Source organism: Candoia aspera, chromosome 5 (assembly GCF_035149785.1).
Source record: "Candoia aspera isolate rCanAsp1 chromosome 5, rCanAsp1.hap2, whole genome shotgun sequence".
NCBI lineage: Eukaryota > Metazoa > Chordata > Lepidosauria > Squamata > Boidae > Candoia > Candoia aspera.
In genome coordinates, this window is record NC_086157.1 from 114,356,028 (window position 1) to 114,369,849 (window position 13,822).

The 13,822-nt window shown below is 41.9% G+C and overlaps 1 protein-coding gene across 2 annotated transcripts in view; it reads right to left on the bottom strand.

The window, feature by feature from the left end:
- The window catches only part of RAB6A (RAB6A, member RAS oncogene family), a 50,207-nt gene that overhangs the window by 19,771 nt on the left and 16,614 nt on the right, over positions 1–13,822 (bottom strand). For both annotated transcript variants that reach the window (XM_063305988.1, XM_063305987.1), the window contains exon 2: positions 663–721. In XM_063305988.1, the coding sequence (XP_063162058.1) occupies positions 663–721 (59 nt within the window). The remainder of the gene's footprint in view (positions 1–662; positions 722–13,822) is intronic.

Below are 13,822 nucleotides of genomic sequence, written 5' to 3' on the forward strand. Positions count from 1 at the left end.
ACTTCTACCCTTTGTTTTAAAAACACCAAACCCTTCCATGAAGTCACGAAGAGTCGGAAGTGACTAAAGGAATAAACAACAAAAAAACCCTTCCTACATCTGACAGTGATGGGAGTTGGGGTGGTCTGTCTCAGAATGTACGTGCCAGAGCACTACCCTCTAATTCAGGGTGATGTGAGCGTGAGTCTGTCTTCTGGCAAGCCGGCTACATTCACTACATATGCAAAAAGATCTGTGCCTTTTAGTTTACATAAATCTTTTTCCTTATCTATAAAAGTATATGTATATAGCAACTTCTAAAGAACCAATATTAGCCAGAAATAGAGAAGCACTTAAGGAAATCTATACAGCATGTGAAACATGAAAAGAGAAAACACTCTCGGACACTTCCCTCAGTGGATTCTACTAGTAAAGTCTTTCACTGAAAGCAGGCATCCTGACAAGGCCAGAAACATTTCTGATTTCCATGTGCTAGTAAGAGGCCTGACCTTCTGTTATTTCTTTCCTGTTATCTAACAATCTAGAGAGACACCTTTACCCATCATTTTCCTGCTGTACAATGCTAGAAACAGATGGAAATCCCTGTTAACCTGGAACATTTCACCAAAGCTCTGAAACCTGTAAGTTAACATTTGGAAGTCATAAAACCAAGCAATTCTTACCTGGTAGGTGTTGTCAAAGCTGTCATACATGAACCTGGTGATCAAGGAAGTCTTTCCAACTGGAAAAAACAAGCAAGGAAACATATTGGTAACATCCAACTAAATTCTAAGCATTATCCTACAGCAGCTAAGTTACCAAATCATTTTGACAGTGATTGTGATTTAGTGACAATTAAATGAGCCATATGGCCCAAAACTGTTCCCCTCTGAAAGTTCTTTACTTAACAGCATGTGAGCTTTTATTGTTGCAACTGTCCCCATTACAGTAAAATTCAGCTGTCAAAAGCTTCCTTGCTCTTCAGCTGAGCTCTGGGAGAAGAGACGGGCTAGTCAGGGTGGGATAACTCCATGGGCCAACTACAGTGATCAGAACATCTACCAAGGATACAATTTGCAGTAACCATCCAAGTTGGAAAAAAGACAGATATCTGAATGAGGAAAAATATAGGACTGTAGCTGTGGAAGAAAACACTTACAAAGTCTCATCTAAGCAGGACCTCAATCTCGTGAAGATGTGAATCAGTGGGAAAAGGATTCCAACAGCAGAGGAGAAAAAGGAATTTCTGTTTTCTTGGAATTGGCTCAATACCAGATCTTGTCTTTTTAATTCAAAGGTGACAATGTGTAGATCGTGAAAATAAGAACACACTGACATTTCGGTCCAGGGATTGTAAGAATCAACATTAAGTATCAATACTGATTTTCCACTGTGTCTATCATTAAAAAGCAGCAACCTACGCCATTCTTAATATGTCCAGATGGGTGTTACACAAGCAGACCTACCCAGAACTTCAGTATTCAATGATTTGGCAATTCTGTGACACTGAAGATTTCTCTTTAATATATTCCCTTTTGTTACTGGATACGAACAGCAGAACTGCTGAATCAGATCCCCCAATGTACAATCATTCATATTCCTTATTGGAAGGACGGCATTTCATTCAAATCCTGGGATGATTTTGTAGGCTTTGAAACAACCAAGAAGGTATAGTAAAGGTAAAGGTTTCCCTTGACGTAAAGTCCAGTCGTGTCCGACTCTAGGGGGCGGTGCTCATCTCCGTTTCAAAGCCTTGGAGCCGGCGTTGTCATAGACACTTCCGGGTCATGTGGCCAGCATGACTCACGGAACGCCGTTACCTTCCCGCCGAAGCGGTACCAATTAATCTACTCACATTTGCATGTTTTCGAACTGCTTGGTGTGCAGGAGCTGGGACGAGCAACGGGAGCTCACCCCACCGCGCGGTTTCGAACCGCCGACCTTCCGATCGACAGCTCAGCGGTTTAACCCGCAGCGTATAGATAGCTTTAAAAACGCAGCTGAAGAGATTTCTTCAGAGTTTTCTATACTCTGGTTACATCTTGGTGAGATTACTGCAATACAGGAGAAGCTCAAGTTTCCAGAGTCCTGCCTGTTGGGCACGGAGGAGGGAACTTCCTCCTTTGCTGCTCTTAAACTATTCATGCTTAGCACACAGGTAAAAAGAGAGACTGAACCTGACAGAAAACACAGGTCAATCATTGGCTCATTTGCCCTTTACTGGCAAGCCTCCATTGGTCTGAGGCAGAAATCTAGATCTCCTGGATCAAAGTGCGCCATTTTTAATGGAGACCTCCGATCACAGCATCTCTTGGGGGAAACAAGCTGTCTATCTGCAGACTTGAATGGCCTCTACAGCAGATAAGAAAGCTGCCTACGCCATGGTTTTGGGCTAAAGAAAGTGGCGTGCAAGATGTCTGCAGTGCCTTTTTGCCCAGCCTAACAGAAAATACTGCCCAAACTACAAGTATTTGTGCAATAATGAGTCACGAGGAAAAACAGTTCAATTCCAGCGGAAGGTTGTGAACAAACAAAATAATTTCATTTGGTTGTCAATGAAGATTCATAAGTCATCTGTTGCTAGTCAATAAAAAATGAATGAAACTACTGGCAATAACTCCTATGAAAGCTTGAAATCTTTCCCCCCACCCCTTGAAAGAGATGCTTTCTTTCAAAAGATAACTAAAATCCATAGTTTCTATGGATTTTAACTCAAAGATTGCCAACCAACAACGTAATATGAAAATGGACAACTAGCAGGAGGAACTCAATTGACAAAACATTTAAATTGCAACCACCTTTTCACATTAATAATTTTTATTATAATATATACGTAAACAAATTCTCTGGCTGAACTCAATAATTAGAACCAAAAATGACAACTTCATCAAAGAGCTAACTGTCGTGTCTGTTTACAAAAAAAAAAAAGGCATTTAAATCCTTAGGAAATTCCATTAATTCCTGAAGAAAGTTACTATTAGAAATTGCAGCTCACAATTGTTAGGGAGTGTATTAATATTCTAAAATTTGTGCAAAATGAGTAACAATATATACTGAATTAGAACTCTCATCCTCCGCAGCTGACACTACAGGGTGGCAGAATTAATGGGAGTTACAATCTAACACACCTGGAAAGCTGCTTTAGAGAAAATACCAGGGGATCCCAGTATGGGATATCCACAGAGTGGCTTAATATTAAAGAAGGCTAAGGCAAGAATTTGCATCCCAGCCATGGTCATGGTTAGCTGGCTAGCTAGCCCTTCCTTCCCTATTTAAAAAACAAAACACTAACAAAAACGAAATACAGTCATGATCTGGACCCTGACCCAGGTTCATACAAGCAAAATTCAAAGAGAATATAGCTTTGCATATTGTGTAAACTCAGTTAGATACAACTGCAGCAGATACGCTTTCCTTCAATTTGCAGCTGAAAGAAAGTACTTTCACCCTAATGAAGCAGTCCTTTGTTCAAGTCGGCTTCAAGTGATACTGTACTTCAGCCAAAACGTATTTATTGAGAAAACAGCGGAGACGTATATAATCCATAATAGGCAGCAACTGTTACATATTTTGCACTTCAAACAAAGAAGCATGGTACATATGATTTAACTCTGGAAGTCCCAAGTTCAGCGGCTAAATAACTGAATTTAGTAGCATATTTATGAAAGCTAAAAAGCTATTTCCAGTACCAGGCTTCTGCCCACGTAGACTGAAGCAGCCAGGAACATCGTGTACTGCTAGCAGAGCAAGAGGACCAACTCCTGCTCAATGGCACAATCTTTTTCAGAAATGTGCTGTAAATTGACAAAGCTGTTAACTAGTGATTGGGAGTAAATTAAGACTCCTTCTTGGACAAGACATATGGCTTTTCAAGAGATGCTAGGAAAGAAAAAGCAAGCAGGCTCATATTCAACAGCAGTTACAACAGAATTCATCCACTTAAGGAAAACGATGCATCTTTACCGTACTTCTACATGCTGAGAGAGTGGGGGCCAAACCCGCTTTCCTGGAAGAGCATATCACAGTCTGGGAACCATACATGAAATGGCCTCCCTCGTGTATCACACAAATGAGCCCACGGGAAAAGGGGCATCTTTAAGAGTCTCTCCTGCTGATCTTAGTGACCAGGTAGGTTCACTCTGAGAGAGAGAGGGAGGGGGAGAGAGGGGGAGAGGGAGGGAGAGAGGGAGAGAGAGGGGGAGAGAGGGAGAGGGAGAGAATGAATCCTCACAGGCACGCCCTAAGCCATTCAGAGCTTTAAAGGACAGTATATCAACATCTTAACTTGTGACTGCACAGCGGAACAGCTGAGTCCGCAGGGCAGAAGTCTGAAGGCTCTTCTCTCAGAAGCCCTATGGGCCTTCATACCCCTGTCCTGTCTCTTTCTGGAGTCCTGCCTTGGTAGTTTCAGGTGCCACTATCTACCTTCTCGGGATACCTCACCTGACATCTACCCCTGCTCCAACGGGTGAGACAGGGCTCTCACATCCTGTCCTGCCTTTCTTGATAAGGCAGTGTGCAGGAGTGTGACTAGAAGCTTCAGCATAGTAAGTAAAGAGATAAAAGAATATTAGATTTGCACTACATAGAAAAGTAAATAAAAATAAAAAACCAAACTATCAATTATCTGACCACTGTAGATCTTTACAACTGAATTTCTACTGCAATAGCAGTAACTATTTCTTCTTCGGTTTTCCTGGGTTTCCCACTTTGTGGCAAATCCAAACTTTGGGAAATCGGGGTAGTGAGATGATACAGTAAGCCCCATTTTTTCTACCCTTGGTCAACTATTTCTCCAGAGTTTCATCCCAAGCTTTAAAAGGACTCATCTTGTTACTTCTTCAGGCTGAGAGAAAGGCTGGGGTGCGGTGACGTTGTCCGTGACCAAGAGCCATGTCTCACTTGAGGGAATGTAGATTGTGAATCGCTACAATCTGCACGAGGGCATGCGCAACAGACCTGAGTTCGGCCGGCTCACAACAGAACTACATTCACAAAAATGCCAGAGAGCCAAATGGCAGTCAGGAGAGACCCTGCAGGGCTGTCGTCATGTGATCTCTATACCTTGCACCAATTGCAATTTCTGGGCACTTTCCCAGAGTAGGCCTATATAAAGGGTATCACAGTAGTCAAGACTGGATATAACCAAGAGGGTTGGGTAAAAATCCAATTGGCGAGGAACCGGCACAGTGCCATAACTGCAAATCCACCTCTTACAAATCTGGTAACAGCTAAGATTCTGTGAGCATTCTCAGACTGAAAATCTGTGTATTCAGGAGGAAATGCAACCCCATCCAATCACTGAGCCCAGTTTTTTTCCTCTCAGCAACAGTTCCTTCATTTTCTCTGGATTTAATACCAGCTTGTTCTCCTTCATTCAGTTCATTATCATTTAGCTTCCCTAGACTTTGATGGAAGGGAGCAATAGAGATGGACGCTGTCAGCCTCTGGTCCAGCAGGAGAGGCACGCTCCGGGTCCTGTCAGCTGAGGAGTGTTGGCTGATGCGGCCCAGGAGGGGAGTCTTTTCTGTTGCAGCACCTGCTCTCTGGAATATCATCCCTCCAGAGATCAGATTGGCCCCCGTCTCTGTTGGCTTTCCATAATACCCTGAAGATGTGGCTCTATGCTCGAGCCTGGGGACCTGGGCATGGGACAGAATCTGTTGCTTGGTTGAGTGTTGGAATGTGGCTTTGTAAATTTTTTTCAACTGCTATTGGTTTTATATTTTTGTATATGTTTTTATTATTTTTAATATTGTGACCTGCCCAGAGTCACATATGTGAAATGGGAAGCCATGTAAATCCATTACATACATACATACATACATACGGCACCTGACTGTACAGCTCCACCAGTTTCATACAGATCTTAAACTACACGGGGACAGCATAAAAGCCTGTGAGACATCAGAGGACAACTCCCTGAGAGAGCTTGATCTGAATCAAAACAAAGGACCTTGACACTGATAACCAGCAATACTTGAACAAAACCCCATCCTTGCACAGAGCAGGCTTGCTCAGGAGCTTGTTCTCCCATGCTATGTACCTAGCAAATATTCTTTGCCCACCCCACAGAAGAGTCTCCACCCTCATCTATTATAACATATTGCCATCTTCACCGACAGAAGGAAGGTTTAAAACATCTCCACAGGAGAGACTGTGCCCATTGCACTGGGAGAGAGAGAAATATTTTCACATGTAGTTCTGAGCTATCCTTCTATTCAAAGTGCAGGGTCCAGTTAACAACTCCTCTTTTGACCCAGTCATGCCAACCCTGAGGAAGAGAATACCCTCTCCTGGTTAGCTGACAGGTCACTGGAGATCTCAATTACAGCTGCTAAATTTGTTGCTATTGTCATCACTATTAGGGGACTGTTTGTTTAGCACTTCCATAACCTCATTAGTGTTTATGTAACCATTTATTATCACTTTTGGTTATTTAAAACAGATTATGGTCGCTGTCTATAATATTAAATAAACTTACCAAAGGACTCCCGCCTTTGTGTCAAAGGGTTCCTCAGTATCATTGCAGGTAGAGAGAACAATTGCTATTGCCCTGTAGATATAGAGGCCACTTAGAAATGGGTTTTTGAACAGTTAAATTTGGCTTACCTCATAAAAACTCCGTAGCATCATCTTTAACGTTTTTATGAGCAAAGAAATTGTCTGGGCTTGGAAGATTCAGGCTGGTAGTCCATCAAGGAATCTTATAGGCTGCAGGCTAGACTGGAAAGTCACAAAACACTTGGAGGAAAGGCAATGGCAAATCATGTCCGTAATGTTGCCAAGAAAACTGCATGGATGAATCACGCCAGAAGACGAGTTTAACTCAGGGGGGTCTTTATCTTTTTATGGGCCATTGCAGAAGCCTGCAGTGTCTGGAAAAGGGCAAATCATGTCCCTATCATCCAAATGGGAAACAAACGACAGACCAATCATTCTAAAAAGCAAGCTACATGAGTACAAGTTGCATGTTATGTATATCATTAAAATGGCCACAGCAGCAGATCAGACCTTAACATCTCTCCTAGCCTTTCTGGATGCTTTTATCATACTAGTAGACTTTTGATTGGGGGGGGGGGCACACACAAGAGGAAGGATTAGGATTAAGAGCAGAAATTGTCCCTTGTGAACCTGCCCCGAGAGACTGCTTAGAAACCACCTAGAGCTCAGGGTTTAATCTGGTGGCAAAATACCAATTGCTAAGTCATTCATTCATTCATTCATTCAATCTATATAGCTGCCCATCTCAAACCAGCGACTCTGTGCAGCTAACAATAATAAAAACAATAAAACAATAAAAACAATACCAAAAAATTAAATATAAATATAAATACAGCTGAGAGATCTTAGAAGCCATTGGTGTCAGCATAACCATGAAACAGGGCCCTTCATACACTCGGGGCCCCAGGCCCAGAGCCAGGTCTTCAAGGCCTTCCAGAAAGCCAAAAGGGTTGGGGCCATCCTAATCTCAGGAGGGAGGATGTTCCAGAGGGCAGGCACCACAGCAGAAAAGGCACTTCTCCTGGTCCCAGCCAGCCGACATTCCTTGGCTGACAGGACCCGGAGCATGCCCATCCTGCCAGGCCAGATTAGACAGGTGGAGACAACTGGGAAAAGACAGTCCCTCAGGTAACTCGGTCCCAGGCCATGGAGGGTTTTAAAGGTGACAACCAGCACCTTGAATTGCACCCAGAAACACGCTGGCAACCAACGCAGCCCCCGCAGCACTGGTGTTACGTGTGCCGAGTAACCAATGCTATTTACAACCCAGGCAGCTGCATTCTGTACCAGCTGAAGCTTCTCAGCGCTCTTCAAGGGCAGCCCCGTGTAGAGCACGTTGCAATAGTCCAAATGGGAGGTCATGAGGGCATGAGTTACACTAAGTAGCGCCTCCCGGCCCAGGAATGGGCGCAGCCGGCGCACAACCCAAAGGTATGCGAAGACCCTGTTAGCCACAGCTGCCATCTGCTCTTCCAGCAGGAGCAGTGAGCCCAAGAGGACCCCCAGACTGCGCACCGGATCCAGGACCAAAGTTGGAAAAACCTGGGTACTGGGAGGCCCAAACACCCAAAGCCACTCTGTCTTGCTTGGGTTGAGCCGGAGCCCATTGCGCCCCATCCAGTGAGATAGGACATCCACGGCATCACTCAGAGAGCCCGAGGAGGAGATGGAAAACTGGGTGTCATCAGCATATTGATGATACCTCACCCCAAACCGTCATATCACCTCACCCAGCGGCCTCATGGAGATGTTTAAATAAGAGGGGCGAGAAAACCGAGCCCTGTGGCACCCCACAAAGAAGGGGCCATTGACTGGACCTTTCCCCTCCCACCAACACCAACTGGAATCGACCCCAGAGGAAGGAGGAGACCCAGAGGAGCACCGTGCCGCCCACCCCCAACTCCCGAAGCCGCCCCAGAAGGATACTGTGATCGATGGCATTGAAGGCTGACGACAGGTCAAGAAGAGCAATGCAATGCTGGAATCAAAGAGATAAATCAGTGCAGAGAATAGAACCATCAAGTGTACAACAACAGAAGGACGCAACCAAAAAAGAACCAACTGAAAAGAAAAGGAAAAGAAAAGAATTTTAAAAGGAAGAGAAAGAAAAAAGAAAGAAAAGAGAAACAATTTTCTAAAGACAAGAACACGCTTACAGGCAAAGTGAGGCAGGCATAGAAGGGCCTAAGACAGTATCTCTCAGCCTTGGCAACTTCAAGCTGGGTGGACTTTGACTCCCAGAATTCCCCAGCCAGCCATGCTGAGAGGGCCAGTGGAGCAGCATTGTGGTCACACATGATGGTACACTGGACAGCAAACCGGTTAAGCATCCAGATCTAAAAGCATGGAGTATGGAGCACAATAAGAAATGAGAAGGAGGCAGAAACAGAGGAGATCACCGTGCTAATCGGAGGGTCAAGATCTCAATAGCAAGAGCAGTTCAACAGCAGAAACAATCATCACGGGTGATGGCGAAGCCCGCTTAATCGGGTATGTTCAAGCCCAGGCTTTACTCTGGATTCCTGCATGGAGTAAGAGCTGGATTCAAGGCCATGCCAATTCTGTGATTATACAGAAGTGCAAAGAATGGGCGGGAAAGGCCTTGCCAACTCTTCTGCGCACCACAAGAGAAGGGAGGCAGTGCTTAGTAGCAGCAGGGAGGCATTTCTCCTGTGTTTAGAGGCACTTTTATCTCTGTTGTGCAGTTGTGGAAATGGCGGATATTAGTACCTAACTGGTTAGCAAAGAACTAGAAAGAGCTTTTAAGGCTACTACTGGTATAAAAATAGCATCAAATTTACACGTTGCCATTTCCAAAACTTCAGCTCTCAAGCTTAGAACTGCTGTTCTACTAGACAAGAGTTTGAGCCAGCAGCAGCTGTGCTTGATTGTTGCCTTTGGGCATTTCTCACAGCTTCTATCTGACTCCAGCAAATCAGGTCACCCACAGATAAATGAGAGTGCATCTGCATAAATATTCTTGAGTGTTATAAATGAGACAGCATACTCTTGCCCCATTCATCTACCCAGAAATTCTGGCCTCCTCCACTGGCTAAAAGAACAAGAGCCACCGACTGCTATCCAAGCAAGAAGTGCCACAAAAGGAGAACAGGCCAGCCTGAACTGCACATAAAAATGCCAGCCTGCCGCTTTCTGGCATTCACATGCCAACGTCACTCCTCTCCACCGTCTTTTTTTTTTAATTGTGTGTCTGGGGGAAGTGTCAGTTTTTAATTGATGTGAGATGCTTTGGAAAACAATTGCTTGAAAGATGCAACAGCAAGTAACTACAGACATAAAGAATCATGTAAAATTTAGTTTTGCTTTCCCTTGCTGAAATGAACTTCCAGCTACTAAGGTACAAGCCTTTGTACACCAAAGATAATAGCAGCCATGTGTTTTGCTCAAATCTTTGGATGCCTGAACCTGTGTTACCTATATGATGTCTTTGCTCTATCATTGTAGAATATTTTCCAAATAGAGTAAGATCCCAGCCCTCAAAAAGGCCCATGTTTTAACTCCCAGGCATCAGTTCTCTAAGCAGCCCTCTGAACTGCCAAACTAAGACAAAGACTTCTTAAAAAGCAGTGCAGGCCATTAGCTAAGAATACAAGACTAACAGGATGAAGGAAGCCATCATGAATATTTATGACTGTCTGGTGCAAAAGAGCCATGAAAGGAAGTTACAGAATAGCCCGAAATGGCAAGAAATAATGAAAAGTGACATGTAGCTAACAAATGAGCATCCTCAAAACAGAAAATATTGTATGTATTAGCATGACTGGATGATGAAAAAAAGTACACACACCTTGGAGTAGGTTGGAGTTAACTGGTGCTGCCATTTCTTTCTATGGAAATTTTAAATGAAAAGAACATTCCCTACCCCCAGCCATTTTTTTCTGTGGGTTGGATGGTAGACAGCACTAAGCCTGTACCATCCAACGAGAAACAAGGGAGAAAAGGACTTGTTTTCATTGTTCCTTAAAAAAGAACACCTGATGAGGTTTAAGTTCTGTTCAGATGGAACACCAGGTATTTAAAATGTTCCAGCAGCTGGCACTGTTGTGTTCCAAGCTCAAAAGCCGTTTTTTAATTATTTCTTCCACAGCTATAACAGAAAACTGTCTTCTAATTCTTTGTAAATCAATAGTGGCATACATTAAATTAACACCGTAAATGGAATTTCATAAGCCCACTGCTTCTTGAATTAATTATTAATTAAATGTGTGTCTTTTCTTTCTGCCTATTCAACGCTCAGCGCGACTCATAGCAATTACATAAGAATAAAGGCAATACAATTAAAAGAAAAAGAAATTTAAAATCAGTATAATTAAACACAAAACTACCAGTTAAGCTAACAATTAAAAAATAAGAGAAAGAGGAAAATTGATTTTCTTTTATTTTCCTATATGCTGGATGGGCGGGGCTGAGTACGCTTCCTTGGGGAGGGTATTGCATATGCCCTCTTAAACAAATGAGATGGGTGAGCAGCAGGGGAGGGGTCCCCAAACAAGCCTCTCCTCCTGATATAAATAGTCCTGCATGTCTATAGAGAGAGAGGCATAGTCCCTCAGACGGGCCCTAGGCCATACCACCACCCACTGGCACACCATGCAGATCTTTCTCTACAGGCATTATACAATCCTGTACCTTGCACAGGACTACTACTACATTTTTCCACCAAATGCAGACATTTTCCCCAGGCATTTTTCCAGGGCAGCCCACATAAAGCATCGCAGCAGTCAAGGTGAGATGTAATCAAAGCATGGATAAACATCAGTAAGCCCAACTGGTTCAGGAAGGTTTGCAATGGCACACTACCCATAGTTGTGCAAGTGAGCTCCGTGTCACAGCCATCACCTGCAAAACTAAAGGTGGCTCAAGCTAAAATTACCTTCAATATTTTATTTATATAATTAGCACTGCACTAATAGAGCCCCTGAAGTGGTAGAGGCATTTTCTTCTACTATATTATTTATGCCATTTCAAGTGCCCCTCGAAGGAATGCATTCTAAGCTTGTTTTAGGCAATTAATATTTTAGATTTGTACCCTTTGTGTCAGATCAAATGTTAAAGGCATGTATAGTCTTTAGAAAAATTTTCATGTGCAGATATTACAGGGCATGGAATAAGCAGTCTCGAGCTACTATTATTTAAGAGATCACCTTAACATTTATCCGATCATTTCTTCTCCTTTCCCACGGAAGTCTTACTTGTGCCATCAAGCACTTAAGCAAAACAAATTCTTGCAAAGGGGATATGACTGAGGAGAGAGGCATAAAGAGCTTGGTTTGGGGAATGTCCAGGTTACTGCCCAAGAACTCTAGAAAATATGCTAAAACTGTATAGTTAAATAAACATTACAAGCTAAGCTAAAATGTGGTGAGCTGGTTTGTGTCTCAGTGCTGTAGAGATCCAGGGGATTTTATTAATCCAGTAAATCTGCTGTGCAACCACAGGCTACAATTTTTTTTCAGGGCTTTCACAAGCATCTCTCATTCAGAAGACCAAGAAGGATATTCATACACTATGAATCCACTGTTTTAACTTTACAAACAAATGGGAAATTTCATGTCTTTTGTTTGATGATCATGCATTAATTCTACATTTCTCTGTCATTTAGGATTTCATACATTTTTATTTTGTTGAAAATTCAGTATCTTTCAGTATATCATAATTACACAAAATTTTAAAGATTGAGTAACATATTTATGACCAGACATTCAAAAGTGCGAAATACATCCACAATTTGAAAGGAAACTTTCTCAGCAACATGTGAATACTCTTTGAAGCTTGGATTTTTAAATTTTCAAAATGCATGGAATCAAAACACATAGTTCTAGTAGTTCAGGGAATCTTAATGCATTCATAAAGCTGTTAAATAAAGTTGTAAGACAACCTGTCCTATCTAGTTGTTCTCAGCCATATTATTTTTATTGATTTATTTATCCATCCATCCATCCATCCAATTTGTCGCCGCCCATCTCCTCCCTTTGGGGGACTCTGGGCGGTTTACAGTAATCAATTAAAACAACAATCATACAATGAATAAAATATGCAATATAAAATTACAGTAATAAAATAATATAAATAAGAGGAAACAGTAAAAAAATACTAAGCTCACTTTAAACAGTCACTGAACTATTTCATATGGTATGTGTTCTTACATGTTTCCTTAAGGGTTCCATTGCAGTGGATAATTCTCAATTTATACTACTAGACCAAATACGAGTTTTAAAGCCTCAACTGTTTTATGATAATTCTTTATGGTCTTTCTTCTCCAATCTGATGTCCTCCAGATGTTTTGAAATTACTATTCCCCGAAACAGGTTGAGAAGCCTACACAGTATTTAAGTAAACTATTTAATCCCAATAGCCAAATATATTCTAATATTTTAGTTGTTTCTTCCATTTATATTCTGATGTACTGGAACACTGTATAAAATCTTCTATTCCAATTTGGTCTACAAACAAATAATCAGCAAGCATTGTACAAGAAGATCTTAAACTTTATCATCAGCCTTTATTTCATTTCAGATTTCAGGCATTGGAAGGATGTTATCAGTAACCATGGAAATATTGAGCAAGTTTGAAAAGCCTGCTTTCAAATTTACTTACATAACGTACCAGTACCAAGTCCATGAAACGTAGCTGATCATTCATGATAAGACATGTTTAAAATGGAATGTCTTTTTTTTCCCATACAGTACGAAAATCTTTATGGAGCACAGAAATTACACAATAGCTTGAATAGCAGGCAAAATGGGTAAAAATCCAGGGAAAGAGGAGAACATTGCTGATACTGAGTCTTGAAAACAAGAGGTGATAATCTAAAATGAAATATCGAGAGAATCTGTAGATATGCAACTTGGGTCCTATCTGGTCACTCTGTGGAAGGCAACAGAGGAACCTGTGTAGGACTCAGGCAGCATAAACAAAGGCACAAAAGAGTTTTCATACAAAGACAACTACCTAACTAAGGAAAATTCAGCTCCTAATTTTTCTTACTCTATTGATCTGTAAAGAATCAAATCACTAGATTTAAAATCATGAAGAAACTGAAGGTCTCCGTGTTCTTTAGTTATTTTTCTTACACCAAAGAAGGCTGATATTGGCTGGATTCACAGCACACCTAATGTCCAAAGCACTAAGCAGACTTAGCCGTCATCAGCTTACTACTGTGCAAAGTCAGACATAAAATAACTAAAAAGACTCAGACTTCAACTCTAAAATAAATTAATTTTATTATATTGTAAACAAAATTGACTCTCTCCAGTCTCATAACAACCACAAAGTTTTTATGGAAAAGCCTATATTTGATCTCCAATGGACTACCTTT